We start from the raw sequence: 16405 nt of genomic DNA on the forward strand, positions 1-16405 counted from the left end.
TACGCAACCCGGCGGAAGCTCGTCACCAGGCCCCGCCCTCCGCTGCTACGCACCCGGCGGAAGCTCGTCACCAAGCCCCGCCTCCTCGCCCAAGTCGGATCTGGACTAGAGGCCGCGAGCGGCCAACGAGGAGGCGGGCCCGGCAGCCTCCCCTCTCCGCCGGAAATGTTTAATGATCCCGACGCGGACTCTGTAGCCATGTGGGAGGGAGGACTCGGTGCTTCCCAGCGCCAGTGTGGGGGCGGAGCCCGAGGCGGACTCCCAGGGGGGCTGGACCGGGCGGTGGAGCGGCGTCCAGCCGGCTCTCCTGGGGTTGGCCGGGGGCGAGGTCTCGGCGGGGGCTGGCCTGCAGCGGGGCCGGCCGTCTGCTGTTTCCAGAGCGGTGGCCTCCGTCCCGGAGCCTCCCGACCCCGTGATTCATCGTCGCGGGAGAGGATAGTGTAGTCTACTGGGCGACCACTGGGTGGAGGACGGGGGAGCGGCTCGCCGCAGACCTCTGATCTGGGGTGCCCACCGGGTGGCTGCCTCGCTCCTAGACGCAGAGTTCCCTGAAACACCCAACGGGAGGGGCGATAGGATGTCCCTCTTCCTAGGGACACAACACGGTAATTGGGGGCGTGGGCGGGAGAGAACCTGGGACCGGAGGAAAGTCAGGCCGAGCCTAAAGCGCTCCGGACGGTAAGGAATTAATCAAGCCAAGACATTACAATGACATGACCTGTTAGGCTAATCTGATTATTAGATAGTATTTGTTATGGATGTTCGCTAAACAAATGGTTGTGGTTTGTGTATGTGTAATTGGCTTATACACAACCCTACCGAGCTGGAGTGTTCTGTTGATGTTCTGACAAGTCCCAGAGGGCCTCCTTTGTTAACTCCTCCGGGGATGGGGAGACCCTGGGCTCTAGGTAGATAAGTGCATTAGGAAGAGGAGAGGGACTAAGGCAAATGCTGTTCTTTGTGCCCCGGGTTCCATTCTTCCAAAAACGCTGAGGCAGCCTCTGGTGTGAAGGCTGCTTTTTCCAAAACCGTTACGAAGCCGGGGGGGGGGGGGGGGTGCATTAAAGATGACCCCAAGGGACGCCTGGGTGGCTCAGCGGTTGAGCGTCGTCGGCCCGGGGCGTGACCCCGGGGACGCGGGATCGAGTCCTGCTGGAGCCTCCTCCTTCCTCTGCCTGTGCCTCTGCCTCTCATGAATAAATAAAATCTTCACTAAAAAAGAAAAAAAGAGGGATCCCTGGGTGGCGCAGCGGTTTGGCGCCTGCCTTTGGCCCAGGGCGCGATCCTGGAGACCCGGGATCGAATCCCACGTCAGGCTCCCAGTGCATGGAGCCTGCTTCTCCCTCTGCCTGTGTCTCTGCCTCTCTCTCTCTCTCTCTCTGTGTGTGTGACTATCATAAATAAATAAAAGTTAAAAAAAAAAAAAGAAAAAAGAAAAGACCCCAAATCAGGAATAAAGGTGAGCGTCATAGCAGTAGGATAAGGAGCTGTGCCTGCTGTGGGCTAAGCACTGCTTTTTATATAACCTAGGTTTTCTTGTCTGCAAAACGGAATTCCATATTTAAGAATTGTCGAGAAAATAAGTGAAGCGCTGAGATGGCTTCAGACTTTTGTCCGCCGTCTTAGAAATAAAGTCTTGGAGCCTGCTTGTAGCTTCCCCGTCAAGCAAACCTGGGCCCGAGGCGCCTCCTGGTGGTCGGCCTTCGCGCGGCGCCAGCCCGCCGCGGGGCTCCTTTAACTCGTGAGGTCAGCCTCTCGCCGCGCGGGAAGCCGGGCCCCCATTGGCTCCGCGGGGGCGGGCGCGGGGCGCACGGGGACGCTGCCGATTGGCCGCAGGGCAGCGGGGACTTCCGGGCGTGGCGGCGCTCGCGCGTCCCCCGCTTCCGGCGGCGGCGGGGCCTGGGGCTCCCCCTGCGGGCGGCTGTGCGGCGGGCGCCGGCCGGCCCGCGGGCTGGGGGGTGGGCTGTGGCGGGGGGATGGGCCGGGCCCCGGCGGGTGCCGACGCGTGTGCGGACGAGGGCTCGGGAAGGTTTGGCGGCTGAGACTCCGCTGCTCGGAGCTGTGCCGGCTTCCCCGCCCCGTCTCCGGCCACCCCCCGACTCGGGGGCTTGAGCCTGAGAGCGTCCCGGGCCGGGCCTTCCAGCCCCGAAGCAGCCCACCCAGAGACCCCCGGACTCCGATCGCGAGGTCGGAGGCTCCGGGGAAGTTCTTCGGACCTTCGAGAAGAACTCGAGGACTTGCAGCTGCCCGACCCGAGCCTAGCGTGGTAGGTAGGCCCTGGGAGTGGGGCCCGGGGCGAAGACCCCACGCCTGGAGCCCTCATTCCCCGCCCCCCCCTCCAGGGTAGCGCCGAGGCTCGGGCAGCATGACGACGGAGACCTTCGTGAAGGATATCAAGCCCGGGCTCAAGAATCTGAACCTCATCTTCATTGTGCTGGAGACAGGTGGCTATTCGGGGTCGGCGGGCCCTGCGCGCGGGTCCTCGGGCGGGGAGGGCAGCCGGGGGGACACCACCTCGCGCCTAGCCAGCCAGCGGGATGTGGGGCGCAGCCCAGGCAACCGCTCCTGCCGGTCTCTCCGAGAGCTGGCCTGGAGGGCTGTAGCCGAATGCAGGGCCGGGGAACTGGCCAGACCCCGGCCTCCCGCGCCGCTCAGGCCCCTCTCCATGGTGCTGTCCCTCCGGCCCCCTCCGCCCACAATCCGATGATCCCTCTTCCTGCCGCCCGCCCCACCCTTGATCTGTTCCCTTCAGGCCGAGTGACCAAGACAAAGGACGGGCACGAGGTTCGGACCTGCAAAGTGGCAGACAAAACAGGCAGCATCAATATCTCTGTCTGGGACGACGTGGGCAACCTGATCCAGCCTGGAGACATTATTCGGCTCACCAAAGGGTAATTCCTGGTTATCCAAGGGCTGTAACAGGCAAGGAGGGTTGAGTTAAAAGTGAACCGCTCCTGTAACTCGTGGAGTATCCTGAATCCTACTTTTTTGCCCACCCACAGGTACGCTTCAGTGTTCAAAGGCTGTCTGACACTATACACTGGACGTGGCGGTGACCTTCAGAAGATTGGAGAGTAAGTGTCTTGGGCATTGGGATGTAGAAGCAGGAGGCCAAGGGAGTAAGTTTAAGGTTTGCAAGGAGGCAGCATAAGGGTGTCCAGTCCATGTCTTGTACCTGGACCTTTCTGAGGCCTCCAGCAGTGGCCCAGAGGCTGAGTCTGAGGCTTTAGCCAATTTCTTCCCTTGCAGATTCTGTATGGTTTATTCTGAGGTTCCTAACTTCAGTGAGCCAAACCCAGAGTACAGCGCCCAGCAGGCACCCAACAAGACGGTGAGCCCTGATGTGGGGAAGGGAGGGCAGGTCAGGCCAGAAGCATGGTGGGGAGCAAGGTCTGAGTATTTACTTTGTGCCTTCAGGTGCAGAACGACAGCAGCCCCACGGCTCCGCAGCCTGCCACAGGACCACCTGCTGTCTCTCCAGGTACACCTGTTCCCTTCTACTCAGTTTGTCCTAGCTCCTCTTCTCTCCCCAGCCTGAAAAGATGCATTGTTCTCAACCCCTTTCCCAGTTTCTCTTCTCTCAATGTATCCCCTTCCACCCAATTCTTCTCCCAGTTCTTTTAGAAGTCCTTGTGGGGAAAAGATTTAGAGACTTGTTTGTATCACTGATAGAGCTCTGGTACTCTTTTGCCACTACCACTCAAAGACACAAATGAGAACAGTTCTTCCGCAAGATGGCACTCCTTCTTTCAAACTTGTTTCTCTGCTTCTTTGGTGGGTCCTTGACCCACCGCCCCCCCACCAGCATTTTTTGGGGTATTTATTTATTTATTTATTCATTCATTCATTCATTCATGAGAGACACAGAGAGAAAGAGGCAAAGACATGGGCAGGGGAGAAGCAGCCTCTTCACAGGGAGCCTGATGCAGGACTTGATCCTGGATCCCGGGATCCCAGCCTGAGCCAAAGGCAGACGCTCAACTGCTGAGCCACCCAGGCATCCCTCTCCTTGCCCTTTTGGTTCCTTATGCAGTTCTGGTATGGATGGACTTAACGTGGAGTCCATGTTATATAGCTTTAGAACACTAGGGTTATCACTCTTCTTGAAGCTAAAGACCCTTTTTCCACACCTTGTACCTCAGGATAATGATTCTTTTATCTCTTAAACTTCGAGCCCCTGCTTTTTGATCTCTTGCTTTTGATTAGAATCACCTACCAACATCACTTCCTTCGTCCCCTGGCTTTTCCTTAGGAACTGGGTTTTTACTGCTCTTTTTCTCCTTCTGGGTCATCTCCCAGCTGATCCTGCTACCCCCTGGGATGTGACTCTCTCTCACCTCTGATCTCTGCCTTAGGTTTCTCCCTCTGACACTAGGCTTCAGGCTACTTCTGCCCTTCCTCAGTTTGTGTCTATATCCTCAGTTTCCATGGTTTTCAGAATTGTTTGTGTCAAAACCTCCAGGGGTTTTTGGGGACACATCATGAAATAACATTTAATTGCACCACAAAAATCAGTATCCATGTTTTCCTAATTTTTTAAAATTTATTTATGATAGAGAGAGAGAGAGAGGCAGAGACATAGGCAGAGGGGGAAGCAGGCTCCATGCACCGGGAGCCCGACGTGGGATTCAATCCCGGGTCTCCAGGATCGTACCCTAGGCCAAAGGCAGGCGCTAAACCGCTGCACCACCCAGGGATCCCCAGTATCCATGTTTTCAATGGAAAATATGGCTGTTATATATTTTCAGGTCTCCATAACTCTATGATTTATAAAATTTTTGTTGTTGTTTTTTTAGTATTTTAAATAAGGTTCATTTAAGCCTGTTGGCCCCTAATATTCATCTGCCAGATGTTCATTCACTTGGCTATCTAACAGATACAAAAAGCTTACCAAAAAACATGGATGGCATAAAAACATAAAAACTTTCTATGTACTCTCCTGACTTTTTCTGTGAGTTGAGGAAAAGGCATTACTTTTCCGTTTTGGCCACACTGGTCAAGTAGCCGGGTTTAAGCAGGGATGTAGTTGGAGAACCATTAGCCTGGGACTTCTACCACATTGAGGGTTTATGGTGTCCTCGGTATATGAGAGGCAGGCCTCTCTCTTAACAAACACGTATTGATGAGGAATGCCAAGGAACAAAAGACAGCACCTGCCTTTAGGAGCCTGTAGTCTATGAAGGAGATGGTCCTACAGATGATACCGCGGTAGCGGCAAGGTTAGTGATGTGCTCAGTTGTGGGAGCTCAAGGAAATCATCTCACAGGCCTGGCTCCGATCAAACATGGCAGCTACACACAAAAATGTTACTTATTATTTGGGGGCTGTAAGAATTTTTTTTGCTCATTCTTACCCATAATTTCTAAAATGAAAACGTATGTATCATTGTGATAGCCACCACACTTTTTTTTTTAAAGATCCTTCATACATTTTAACACAGAAACTTCAAGCCTTTCCTCTACCCATGCTTCTCCAGTTTTACAAAGATTTTTGACGAAGGGGCATTTTTGTCAGAGGTCTTAGAGCCTAGAACTAAACAGCGAATTCTAGGTCTGACCTCCGTGGTAAAAAGAGGAGTAAAAGAAAAATATCACACCACGCTCACGTAGCAACTTCCCAAATGATGGTTTGAGGCTTCTCTGGGGCTCCATTCATACAGCCTCCACTCCCTGCAGTTGGTCCAGTTGGCAGGCACGTTCAGCTGTGATTGATGAAGACCGTGCCCCTCTCTGGGACCTGGACTGAGGCCTTGGGATGGACCTCTCTCCTCCCTTAGTACTCTAATCCCTGTTTCTTCCCCTTCTCCCACTGCTAGCCTCTGAGAACCAGAACGGGAATGGACTGAGTGCCCCACCAGGTCCTGGTGGTGGCCCACACCCACCTCACGTACCCTCGCACCCCCCCAGCACCCGAATTACTCGAAGCCAGCCCAACCACACACCTGCCGGCCCTCCTGGCCCCTCCAGCAACCCTGTCAGTAACGGCAAAGAAACCCGGAGGAGCAGCAAGAGATAGCAAGACGTTCTTCATCCCTTCCCACCACCCACCATAACCCAGGTGTCTCCTGGAGAACACAGCCTCCTACTAGGCTGCTGGTTTTTGGGGGGTGGGGTGGGGATGGCTGGGTAGGTAGCAGTATTTTAGCCACTAAATTTCACTGCAGGGGTAGGGAGACGAGGCCTTTAGCCACCCTAAGCCCATACTCCCTGCCTTGCCCAGCTGAAGCTGCCTATCCCCTGGGATTGAGGCCCTTTGCCTGCCCTCCTTCCTTTTAGAAACCAGTCACAGTCTGTTTCCAATGTGTGTGATGTGGGAGTCGAATTGAACCCCTCCTTCCTAATAAACGTTACCACTCTGTGTGCTGGACTCCTTTGCTTTTTGTGGGAAAATGGAAAGGTTAGCAGTCGGACATCTGGGCAAGCAGAATATCCCTAGAAGGCAAAAGGAAGACAGCCTCGGCGAGGAGGCCCAGACAAAGCAGGCCTGCCCCTTTAAGGTAGTTCCCTCCCCTGCCCCCTCCCTGCAGGTGACCCTTGCCCGCCTGCCTGCCTGCCCCCCCACAGCTGGAACCAAGAAGGCTGTGTCCCCCTTCCTCTGGGCGTCCTTCCAGTCTCTGGCTGTCAGGTAATGCCAACCTCAACCCCCTCTACCAACTGCCCTAATCAGACTGTGCTCCCCTGATCTTAAGCCAGGTCAGACATCTGAGGGGAGCCCAGATACTTCTTTCCTTCTTCCACCAGAGCTTCCCCTTTCTTGGTCATTGATTCCCAGAGCTCTGGCTCTTACTCTGCTGGGATAAGGAGCGGCTAAGAACGGTTTCTTCCGCAGGCACCTGGGGTTGCCACTTGCTGCCTCTTCACCCCCTTTCCAGCTGAGGGACACCCAGATGGGTCCCACTTTCCCAGAGAATGTGGAGATGGGGGTTGGAAATGAAGGAAGCCCTGTACCAGATCTAAGGTGGGAAGGGTGAGAGTATACGCAGGAAAAGGCTAAAATGGTACCAACTGGATTAGTGAGGTGAATTATTTAGAAGAAAAGGCTAGGCTCAGGTTTTCCTTAGCCATGTGGCTTTTCCAGGGGCAGAGGGTGGCCCCTCCCTACTCAGGGGCCCAGCCAAGACTGACCTTTGACCCCACCCCAGAGACCAGTGAACCATTAACTCCTCTCTGACGTTAGCCTTCCCACACTGGCCCCTCCCCTCCCTGACCCGGCCCCAAGGCAGGTGGGCTAGGAGTTGGGGGGCTGCGGGGGTGTCCATCCCAGCCTTCTATCTGACGTCGCCTCCATTCCCCGCACCCCCCCCCCCCCCCCCCCGCCCCAGGCGCCTGGAGGCTGAGCCCCGCTCCCTGTCCTGACTCAGGAGCCTCTGAGCGTCCACCATACGGCCTGAGTGAGACCTACGGTGACAGCTCTACTACTGCCAATGAGGGTGAGGCCCCTGTGGATTGAGGGGAGACAGGGTGGGGCGGGATTGGGGGGGGTTGGGGACAGATTGGGCGGTCAGCTCTGGATCAGCTGAGGGAGGCACTCTGGGTCAAGAAGGGTGCCCTAGGAACTGGCAAATAAGAGGCTGCTCCAGAAGGAGGTGATGGGGACCCGAGAAAGAAAGCGAGGGTGGGGGCTGCTGCTAGAATCAAGGTGGGGAGGTATGAGGAGTGAGGGTCCCCTGGGGCTGAGTTGACAGCAGAACAGAAGGCCAGGCCCTTCCTCCCTCTTCTTCCAGGGCACAGTCCTCAGGATGTTCCAAGGGGAATAGAAGCCGGAACCAGAGCCTCCAACCCATTCCCCCCCAATAATGGGGCCCCCAATGAATCACCTGCTAGCTGGCCTGTGTGTGGGGGTGACCTTGGGCTTGGTAGGGGGCTCAGCCCCCAACCTGGGCCCCGCTGAGCAGGAGCAGAACCACTACCTGGCCCAGCTGTTTGGCCTGTATGGGGAGAACGGGACGCTGACGGCAGGGGGCCTGGCACGGCTTCTCCACAGCCTGGGGCTAGGCCGAGTACAGGCGCTCCGCCTGGGACACCACGGACCTCCAGCTGGCCGGGCTGCACCCCCAGCTGGAGACAATTACACGCACAGGTACTAACCCCTTCCCCCACCCCAAAATGCCACCTCCCCAGCTCTTCTCAGTGCTTCCATCAGTCTCCTGTGGCCTAGCTCTAGCTTCCTAAAATTGGATTCCTGGAATTAAAATTTCTGAAAAATCTGACTCCTTGTATCCCTTCACAGCCCCCTGTGCTTCTGCTGCCTTCTAATTCTCTCCTCTTCCAAATCCCTGGGCCCTTCAACTCCTTGCTCTTAGCAGTGCTCAATGTCTCTCCAGGCTCCCAATATGTAGCATTTTTGGCTGCCCCCCCCATTTCTCTCTCACACCCCCCATTCCTAGACCATTCCTCTAAATCAACAATCTCAGATCCTCCAAGAACTGAAATTCTACAGTTTCTGGGTCCCAGGAACTCTGGCTACTGGCTTCCGCCCTTTCCCCCTAACTGCCCTAGGAGCGTCAAGGGTTGTTTTTTTTTTTGTTTTGTTTTTTTTTTTTTTTAATGTATTTTGCCTTTTTTTTTTTTTTTTTTTTTTTATGATAGTCACACAGAGAGAGAGAGAGAGAGAGGCAGAGACATAGGCAGAGGGAGAAGCAGGCTCCATGCACCGGGAGCCCGACGTGGGATTCGATCCCGGGTCTCCAGGATCGTGCCCTGGGCCAAAGGCAGGCGCCAAACCGCTGCGCCACCCAGGGATCCCTTTTTTTTTTGTTTTTTAAGATTTATTTATTTGAGAGAGAGAGAGAGCACGTGCGCGAGTAGCAGGGAGGGACAGAGAGTCTTAAGCAGACTCCATGCTGAGCTCAGAGCTCAACATGAGGCTCGATTTCATGATCCTGAGATCATGAACTGAGCTGAAACCAAGAATCTGATGCTTAACCAACTACACCACCCAGGCGCCCGTTAAGGGGAGTTTCTTTAAGAACACGAGCCAGGGCAGCCCGGGTGGCTCAGCGGTTTAAGCCGCCTTCAGCTGGGGCGTGATCCTGGAGTCCGGGGATCGAGTTCCACGTCGGGCTCCCTGCATGGAGCCTGCTTCTCCCTTTGCCTGTGTCTCTGCCTCTCTCTCTCTCTATCTCTCATGAATAAATAGAATCTTTAAAAACAAACAAAAACACGAGCCAGTCTGACTTGCTCCCCCTTCCATTCCAGATCACAGGACCCTGAGCTGAGTGTGGATGTCTGGGCTGGGCTGCCTCTGGGTCCCTCAGGGTGGAGTGACCCAGAGGAGCCAAAAGGCCCAGCATCACCCCATGGGCCAGCCCCCTCGGGCCTGGACCTCTTTCACAGGCTTCTGTTGCTGGACCATTCCTTGGCTGACCATCTGAATGAGGATGTGAGTCTGATGATCTCTAGGTGCGGGGAAGGACCGTAGGATTTAGATGGCCTGAAATGTTTAAAGAGTAATTAATACAGTTAATTAAAAAATAAATACAACCCAATCCAGGTGTGATCTTAAGGTATGTTATTCCAATAGCAAAATAAGGTTCCTCTGGGCTCAGTGCACATGAGCCCACACCCAAATCTCCAAGACCTGGTTTAGGGACCACACTTGGCAAAGCAGAGAATCCAGAGACAACAGGCCAGGGTAGGATTTGGGGCCCGCTATCTGCAGGGAGCGGATGGCTTATCTTCAGCCAGAAAGACTGTGAACTTGTTCCATGTACACCAGAGGGCAGCAAAAGCAAAGTCTGAAGCAGGCCTGGTGAGGGTGAGCACCCCATCACAGGAGGCATTCAAGCCACGGCTGGTCGAACATGTGACAGGGCTGTTACGAGACAGGTTGGATGGTATTTTGAGTTCTTTCCCTGCTAAGGTTCTGCAGTGGAGGGCTCTGGTTGTCCAACCAACTCCATCACAAACTCAATGAAATCATCAGGGCCTTGGGAGGGAGATGGTGGCATTGTTTTACTAGCACGCAATCTGTACTGAGTTGAGTATTTGCAATGGATTGAATATTCACTAATAATTAACATACACCGATCATACAGAACCATCCCTAATCCCTGATGCACCTGCCAGGGGGAGCAGAGGGGGCCCCGGGGAGACCCAGGAGTCCCTGCAACGGAAAGACAGACATTAAGGATCTGAGCCACAGTTCTCAGCGATGCCCCCACGTATGACCCCCCCAACTCAAACTTCCTAGTGTCTGAACGGCTCCCAGCTGCTGGTCAATTTTGGCCTGAGCCCCGCTGCTCCTCTGACCCCTCATCAGTTTGCTCTGCTGTGCCCGGCCCTGCTTTATCAGATCGACAGTCGTGTCTGCATCCAGGCCCCTGGCCCAACGCCCCCCGGGGACCTTCTGTCTGGTCAGTGGGTGACAGTGGGTGGCAGGGTGCCTTGAATCCTGGTGGGGGGTGGGCCCCTGGCCAAGCAAGGGGGCTCGCGGGCCCCGCCTTCCCTCGGAGGCCATCCTCACCAGCCTGTCACTCTCCGCAGCCCTGATTCACAGTGCCCTGGCGGTCCTGCTGCTCAGCCTCCCGGCTCCCCTGTCCCTGCTCCTGCTGAGGCTCCTGGGAGCACGCCTCCTGCGGCCCCTGCTGGGCTTCCTGGGGGCCCTGGCCGTGGGCACTCTTTGTGGGGATGCGCTGCTGCACCTGCTGCCTCACGTAGGCCAAGCCCCTTCCCCGCCCAGCCCCGCGTCCCCGGCCTCCCCCACCCCTCCAGGGCCTGCGCTGACCCCCTCTCCGGCAGGCCCGAGGAGGACAGCACGCCGGGCTTAACGGGCACCCAGAGGAGGACCTGGGACCGGGACTGTCCGTGCTCGGAGGCCTCTTCCTGCTTTTCGTGCTGGAGAACATGCTGGGGCTCCTGCGGCACCGAGGCCTCCGGCCAGTGAGTGATGCCCCCCTCCGGCTGCGGCCTGAAGCACAGGCCGGGTGGGCCCCACTGGCCGCGGGTGGCAGGAGGCTCCGGCGGCTTCCCAGCGCCCAGGCTGGCTCTGGGGCTGGCTCAGGGGGCACGGGGCGACTGCTCACGCCACCCACGGTGGGGGGGGGAGCAACCTGGGAAGATAGCACAGAGGCCAAACACACGCCCAAGGGCTGGCGGGACCTGGAGTGCGTCTGGCAGCCGCCGCCTGGCCTGTGCTTAGCGCCCGGCCCCGCTGCCTCCTCCAGGAGGGACTCCCTCCCCTTTCAGGGATGCTGCGGGCTGCAGAGGAAGGAGCTCGGCGCGCCCGGGCCGGACCCCGAGGACAGCGGGACGGGCCTTCAGCCCCTACAGGCGGCTCCGGGTGAGCAGAGGGGGAGCCAAGGGGAGGCTTGGGCGGGGCCCCCGCAGCCGTGCGCACTGTCCCTGTCCCTCCCGCAGAGCCGGCAGCCCAGGGCCGCGGGGAGCAGGCCCCGCCAGCTCCCGCCCCCCCTGGCCACCAAGGCCACAGCCACGGGCCCCGGGGCGGCGCTGGCGCCAACATAACGTGGATGGTCCTCCTGGGAGACGCTCTGCACAACCTCACTGATGGGCTGGCCATAGGTGCGAGGGGCAGGCGGGACCCAGGGGGGCTCCTGGGGGGCAGGCGGGGCGCGGGTCCCCCACTAACCTCCACCCTGCCAACGCCAGGCGCCGCCTTCTCCGACGGCTTCTCCAGCGGCCTCAGCACCACCGTGGCCGTCTTCTGCCATGAGCTACCCCACGAGCTGGGTAGGAAGGGCAGACGTGGTGGGCTCCGGGCCACCCTGGGTGGCCGGCGGGTGGTGGGGTGGGGGCCGCAGCTGATGCCCGCCGCCTGGCCTCCTCCCACAGGTGACTTCGCTGTGCTGCTCAGGGCAGGGCTGCCCTTCCGGCGGCTGCTGCTGCTGAGCCTGGTGTCCGGAGCCCTGGGGCTCGGGGGTGCAGCCCTGGGGGTGGGGCTCAGTTTGGGCCCCGTCCCCCTCACTCCCTGGGTGTTCGGGGTCACGGCCGGGGTATTCCTCTATGTGGCCCTCGTGGACATGGTGAGAGGCGTGGGGCAGTGCAGAGAGAGCAAGGGATGCGGGCAGCTGGGTGCGCGGGGGGGGGGGGGGGGGGGGGGCAGGTCCCTCCACCTCCACCTTGGACCGGGGGGGGGGGGGGGGGGGGGGGGCGCGTGGAGTCTGAGCCACAAGGGCCTGGAAGAGTCTGGAGGGGAGGGGCTGCCCGCCGCTACTTCCCCCCTGCCGCCTCCTCCCTGGCCTCCGTGTCCCTCCCGCGCTTCAGGGGGGCAGACACAGGGCCAGGAGCCCGATGTGCTTCTTTCGGCTTCTTTCCTTTCAGCTACCAGCCCTGCTTCGTCCTCCGGAGCCCCTCCCTACGCTCGACGTGCTGCTGCAGGGGCTGGGGCTGCTGCTGGGGGGCAGCCTCATGCTCACCATAGCCCTGCTGGAGGAGCAGCTATGGCCCCTGGTCTCCGATGGCTGACGGGGGCGGTGGAAAGGCGTCGGGGTTGCCCTTCCTTCCCCCCAACCACAGGAATGGAGGCGGGACACAGGGCCAGTAGGAGCAATAGGATTTTAATAAACAGAACCCATCCCAAAGCCATGACTACGACAGTTGTACTTGCACCAAAACAGCATAGAAAAGGATGTAGTGGGAGAGGGGCTCAAAGCAGGTCAGGGGAGGACATGAGCAGGGGCCTGGAGGGTGCAGGGTGCATCAATCTGCAGGGAGAGCATTGTGCTTTAGCCCAGGGGGGAGAGGGGGTGGGGCAAATGCACCGGAAGGTCCCCACTTTTTCCTGCTGCCCTCAGCACCCTGGGGGTACAGGCATCTGGGCAGATCTGCCCTTTATTGCTGCCCACCAGCATTAAACACCCCCGACCCCAACACTAGCACCACAGGTGGATCCAGGGCAGGGAGAAGGGCGGGAACGGGAAAATTGCTTAGAGAAAGATTCAACTGGAATCCAGTGAATTGTGCTCAGTTCTCTTTACTTCCTACAACCGAGTACATGGGTCACAGGGTGGAGGGTGCAACAGGACATGGAACATGCCCCTCAGTGCCCCTGACACACCCCTGCACACAGGATGGTGGTGTCTGCAGCATCACAGGTCATGCAGGGCACGGGGAAGGGGAGGTTCGCACACATGTAGACGCCCACAGCGGGTACCAGACAGAGAACACCCCTGAATATACACAGCTGTACACAGGGAACCCCCAGGCCCCCAACCCAACCCTCTCCTCTGTCTTGCCGTCCCCCAGGCAGGAGGAACTGTATTGCTTTGAGAGAGCCACCCTGGGGGCCGCTCTGCCAGGCACCCTCCCCTCCCTCCCCCCCACCCCCATTTTGGCACATCTGCAAGACACGCGGCAGCAGAGGGTAGGCTCCCTCCCTCCCAGGCTTCTGTGGCTCAGAGTTGAGGAAGGGGGCAGGAGACTTATCCTCCATCTCTCCCCTCGCCCTTCCCAAACCCCCGCCGAACCCACTCCAGCCGGAACCCACCCCCACCCCCCAAACACACATACAAAGCTGAGCTATCCAGGAATACCGGGGAACAAGGAGATTGTCTGGGACAGGAGCGGAGGCAGTCGGGGGAGAAAGGACTGGAAGCAGAGACCCCACCCTGGTGTGGGGGTAAGACTGGCACAACAGCTACTTTAGTGCAATTGGAGAGGGTGCCCAGAGTGAGGCATGGAGATGGGAGGGGAAGGCTCTCCCGGACTTCCTTGGGGGCAACGCCAGGCTCCCCAGGGAACGGGCCCAGCAGGAGCGAGCGAGGGCCAAGGGCAGAAGCTCTCAGTCACCCGCCACCCTCTGCCCTCCCAAATGCAGTGACAGTGTCCCCCCTCACACCTAAGTGGGCAACAGCAGCCTCGGAGTCAGTACCTTCAAGTAATTCATAGAACAGACCCTCCCCACCCCAGCTTCCTCCCATCTCTGGGATTTGGTCGCTTCTCTAGGGTTGGGTCGGGGAGGAGGGAGTCCCCACATCAGACCCTTCCCTCTCCACCTCCCTCTTCCCAGACCACTGGGCTTGGTCCTCAAAGATTCCTTGCCCCCACCCCTGCCCAGCCTGGGTCAAGGCCGTGGAGGGCTGGAGCCACAATTGGAGGGGAAGGGGCTGCTTTGCTCCTTATCCCTCCTTCTGAAAAGGTAGGGTTCAAACTAGGCAGGATGGGGCCCCATACTGGTTTGCCCCAGGAGGAGGGCTTCTGGGCTAGGGTCTGTAAGGCTATTTTCCTTTGCGGTGGGAAAGGGAGGTGGGGATGAACACAGGGTGTGGGGAGAGGGGGAGAAACGGTGGAGAGGGAAGGAGGAAGGGGCCTCCCTGCCAGAGCCGTCGTGGATTCCCCAGGACGAAGCAGCACCTCTGTGCACAGACGCAGAGTGTGCCTGGTCCCGGCCCCTCCAGCCAGGCCCAACCTCCCCTCCCGGGGTCCCTTCCAAGACCCCGGGGGAGGTTTCAGGGATACAGCTGTAGAACCGTTCACTCTGGCCCCACGCCCCCCACCCCACCCACCCTCTCCTCCCCTTCTAGGTCCGGGGAGTAAGAAGGTGCTCGGGTGGGCAGACAGCGGTGGAAACAGTATTGAGTTTTCCTTTGGTTACATATTGAAGGCAAAGGTGAGCTGGACTTACAGTCAAAACGGATAGGGATGAGGAAGGAAGAGGGGCCATGCCGGGGTTGGAGAGGGAGGCAGGCCCTCCTCAGCCCCTCCACCCCAAGGAACACATGTCTAAGTGGGGTGGCAGTCCCTCAGTCTCATCTCTCCCACCCCCCACAGCACCAAACAGAAGGAGAAGCCCCCTCCCCCAGGGGCCGCTCCCCACCCCAACCTGGGCTGTACATTCAGTGGTTTTCAGCAGTCCTATGGCTCAGGGGGCCACAGCGGGGGAGGTGGCCCGTCAGTCTCAGTTGGACAGTGGCAGTGACCCGGATCTGTCGGCCCATCCTGGGACCCACAGTTTGTGCCATTTGTTTTTCTGCAGGATAGTACACAACCTACCAAAGCCACCGCCCAATCAGAAACATCTCCCCAAAAATCAGAAATTAAAAACTGGCTCTTTTCAACTCGTCCTCTGATTCACAAGCCTGTTTCCCTGTCTCCTATGTAGCCCTCGCTCTGTCTCCTTTGCTGGGACCTGGGGCTGCTCCCAGGGTCCTCACTTAAAATAGGCCTTTTCTCAAAAGTGCTTATTACTTGAAGCAAGTGCTTTAGAGCTGCGGTGGGGAGAGGGGGAGGGAAAGCGGGAGGGCGAAGGGGAGGAGGGGTTTCCTCCCCACCCCACCCCTGTAAGATTGGGGGGCACTCTGCCTGTTTTACTTCTCCACACCCGTTTAAGTCAAAGAGGTTTGAAAAAAAAATCTTAACATTAAAATAAATATGCAGTGGCCATGAGAATGGTCAAAACACTTTGAAAAACACTAGGGGCCGAGGAGCCCGGGGCGGGGTGTGGGATTTCCTTTGGCATAAGGAGAGGAGGCTGCTTGTCCTCCGTGCCCCCCACAGCCACATGGCGGGGCAGAGGACCCCAGCACTGCTGACGTGTGCGAGGGGCAGCAGGGGACCCGGCAGCCGCCAGAAATCTCATCTAGCAAAACAATGGGGCTCCTGACAAATACTCAGATTCTTCCTGTCATTGCCAAACATTGATAAAGGAGAACACGACTGATACCCCGAGAGTCTTCTCTGGAGGACCCATCTCTCTGCTCCCCCTGCCCCCCATCACCTAATTCCCAGCACCAAAATGAGAGGGAGGGAGTGGAATGGGAAGATTTCAGGAGAGAGCTGAAGTTAGGGGCAAGCTTTGCAGAACCAGCAGGGTTGGGGGTGGGGGGCTGCAGCCCTTAAGAGAGGTCACATTGATTGTCGTCTAGGGGAGGACAGGGTGTGAAGGGAGGTGGGCAAGAGGGGCATCGCAAGGCCCTTTGGCTTTGAAAACAAAACTAAAAACTAAAAGCTGCACAATCCTTCTCACCAATAATGGTCATCTGGAAGCTTTGAAATGGTTTAGGAACTGAGGGTTGGTGGAAGCAAGACACAGAGAGAGGGGATAAAAAGAGACGGTGAGAAAAATAAGGACTTGGACAAACACCCCAGGCTTCAGGGAACCAGCATGAGGTATGGTTAAGGGTATGTTAGGGAGACAGGGGTCCCTGGGATGCCCCCCCTCCCCTCAGCCCACCCTTGGTGAGGGTGGCAAGACTTGCAGGGGACACTGGAAAGTGGGGAAGGTCGTGAACAAAGCAAGCGGGGTGGGGGGGTGGGGGGTGGGGGGTGGGGCGGGAGGAGGCTGAGGAATGGGGGGGGGGGGCGGGAGACCCTGTACTGTGTAAACGAAGCCTGTCCAGTTCTCAGGGGACAATACTGATGGCAGCCAAACTGGGCAAGGATGCACTGTGGGGGTGGAGGGGGCATGACCTCTATTCAAGTTCTGTGTCTTGGCCCCTGGCTGAGGTATT

The 16405-nt window shown here is 58.0% G+C and overlaps 2 protein-coding genes across 4 annotated transcripts; both read left to right on the forward strand.

The window, feature by feature from the left end:
* The first annotated feature begins 1858 nt into the window (after positions 1 to 1858).
* Positions 1859 to 6357, forward strand: NABP2 (nucleic acid binding protein 2). The gene is made up of 7 exons (XM_026001956.2): positions 1859 to 2266; positions 2343 to 2444; positions 2753 to 2891; positions 3003 to 3074; positions 3250 to 3331; positions 3418 to 3481; positions 5816 to 6357. The coding sequence occupies exons 2-7, from the start codon at positions 2366 to 2368 to the stop codon at positions 6013 to 6015; spliced, it is 636 nt and encodes a 211-aa protein (XP_025857741.1). The 5' UTR covers positions 1859 to 2266; positions 2343 to 2365; the 3' UTR covers positions 6016 to 6357.
* A 140-nt stretch (positions 6358 to 6497) lies between these two features.
* SLC39A5 (solute carrier family 39 member 5) lies at positions 6498 to 12538 on the forward strand. 3 transcript variants are annotated; one of them, XM_026001953.2, is made up of 12 exons: positions 6498 to 6624; positions 7322 to 7429; positions 7724 to 8079; positions 9198 to 9381; positions 10192 to 10354; positions 10485 to 10654; positions 10740 to 10880; positions 11187 to 11280; positions 11358 to 11519; positions 11607 to 11687; positions 11790 to 11980; positions 12279 to 12538. In XM_026001953.2, the coding sequence occupies exons 3-12, from the start codon at positions 7796 to 7798 to the stop codon at positions 12420 to 12422; spliced, it is 1614 nt and encodes a 537-aa protein (XP_025857738.1). In that variant the 5' UTR covers positions 6498 to 6624; positions 7322 to 7429; positions 7724 to 7795; the 3' UTR covers positions 12423 to 12538. The 3 variants fall into 3 exon arrangements, with proteins under 3 accessions (XP_025857738.1, XP_025857740.1, XP_025857739.1); XM_026001954.2 differs by lacking the exon at positions 6498 to 6624 and adding an exon at positions 6834 to 6957; XM_026001955.2 differs by lacking the exon at positions 11358 to 11519.
* Positions 12539 to 16405: the final 3867 nt, after the last annotated feature.

The sequence above is a fragment of the Vulpes vulpes genome, unplaced genomic scaffold (assembly GCF_048418805.1).
Source record: "Vulpes vulpes isolate BD-2025 unplaced genomic scaffold, VulVul3 u000000697, whole genome shotgun sequence".
Lineage (NCBI taxonomy): Eukaryota > Metazoa > Chordata > Mammalia > Carnivora > Canidae > Vulpes > Vulpes vulpes.

What these genes read in the sequence shown, in the direction of transcription:
- SLC39A5 (XM_026001953.2), top strand. Translation starts at nt 7,796, where the DNA reads ATGGGGCCCCCAATGAATCACCTGCTAGCTGGCCTGTGTGTGGGGGTG. An exon ending in CTGACCATCTGAATGAGGAT is followed by an intron (nt 9,382 to 10,191) that starts GTGAGTCTGATG and finishes CAAACTTCCTAG; the next exon opens with TGTCTGAACGGCTCCCAGCT. An exon ending in GGCACCGAGGCCTCCGGCCA is followed by an intron (nt 10,881 to 11,186) that starts GTGAGTGATGCC and finishes CTCCCCTTTCAG; the next exon opens with GGATGCTGCGGGCTGCAGAG.
- NABP2 (XM_026001956.2), top strand. Translation starts at nt 2,366, where the DNA reads ATGACGACGGAGACCTTCGTGAAGGATATCAAGCCCGGGCTCAAGAAT. An exon ending in GACCTTCAGAAGATTGGAGA is followed by an intron (nt 3,075 to 3,249) that starts GTAAGTGTCTTG and finishes CTTCCCTTGCAG; the next exon opens with ATTCTGTATGGTTTATTCTG. An exon ending in AGCAGGCACCCAACAAGACG is followed by an intron (nt 3,332 to 3,417) that starts GTGAGCCCTGAT and finishes TTGTGCCTTCAG; the next exon opens with GTGCAGAACGACAGCAGCCC.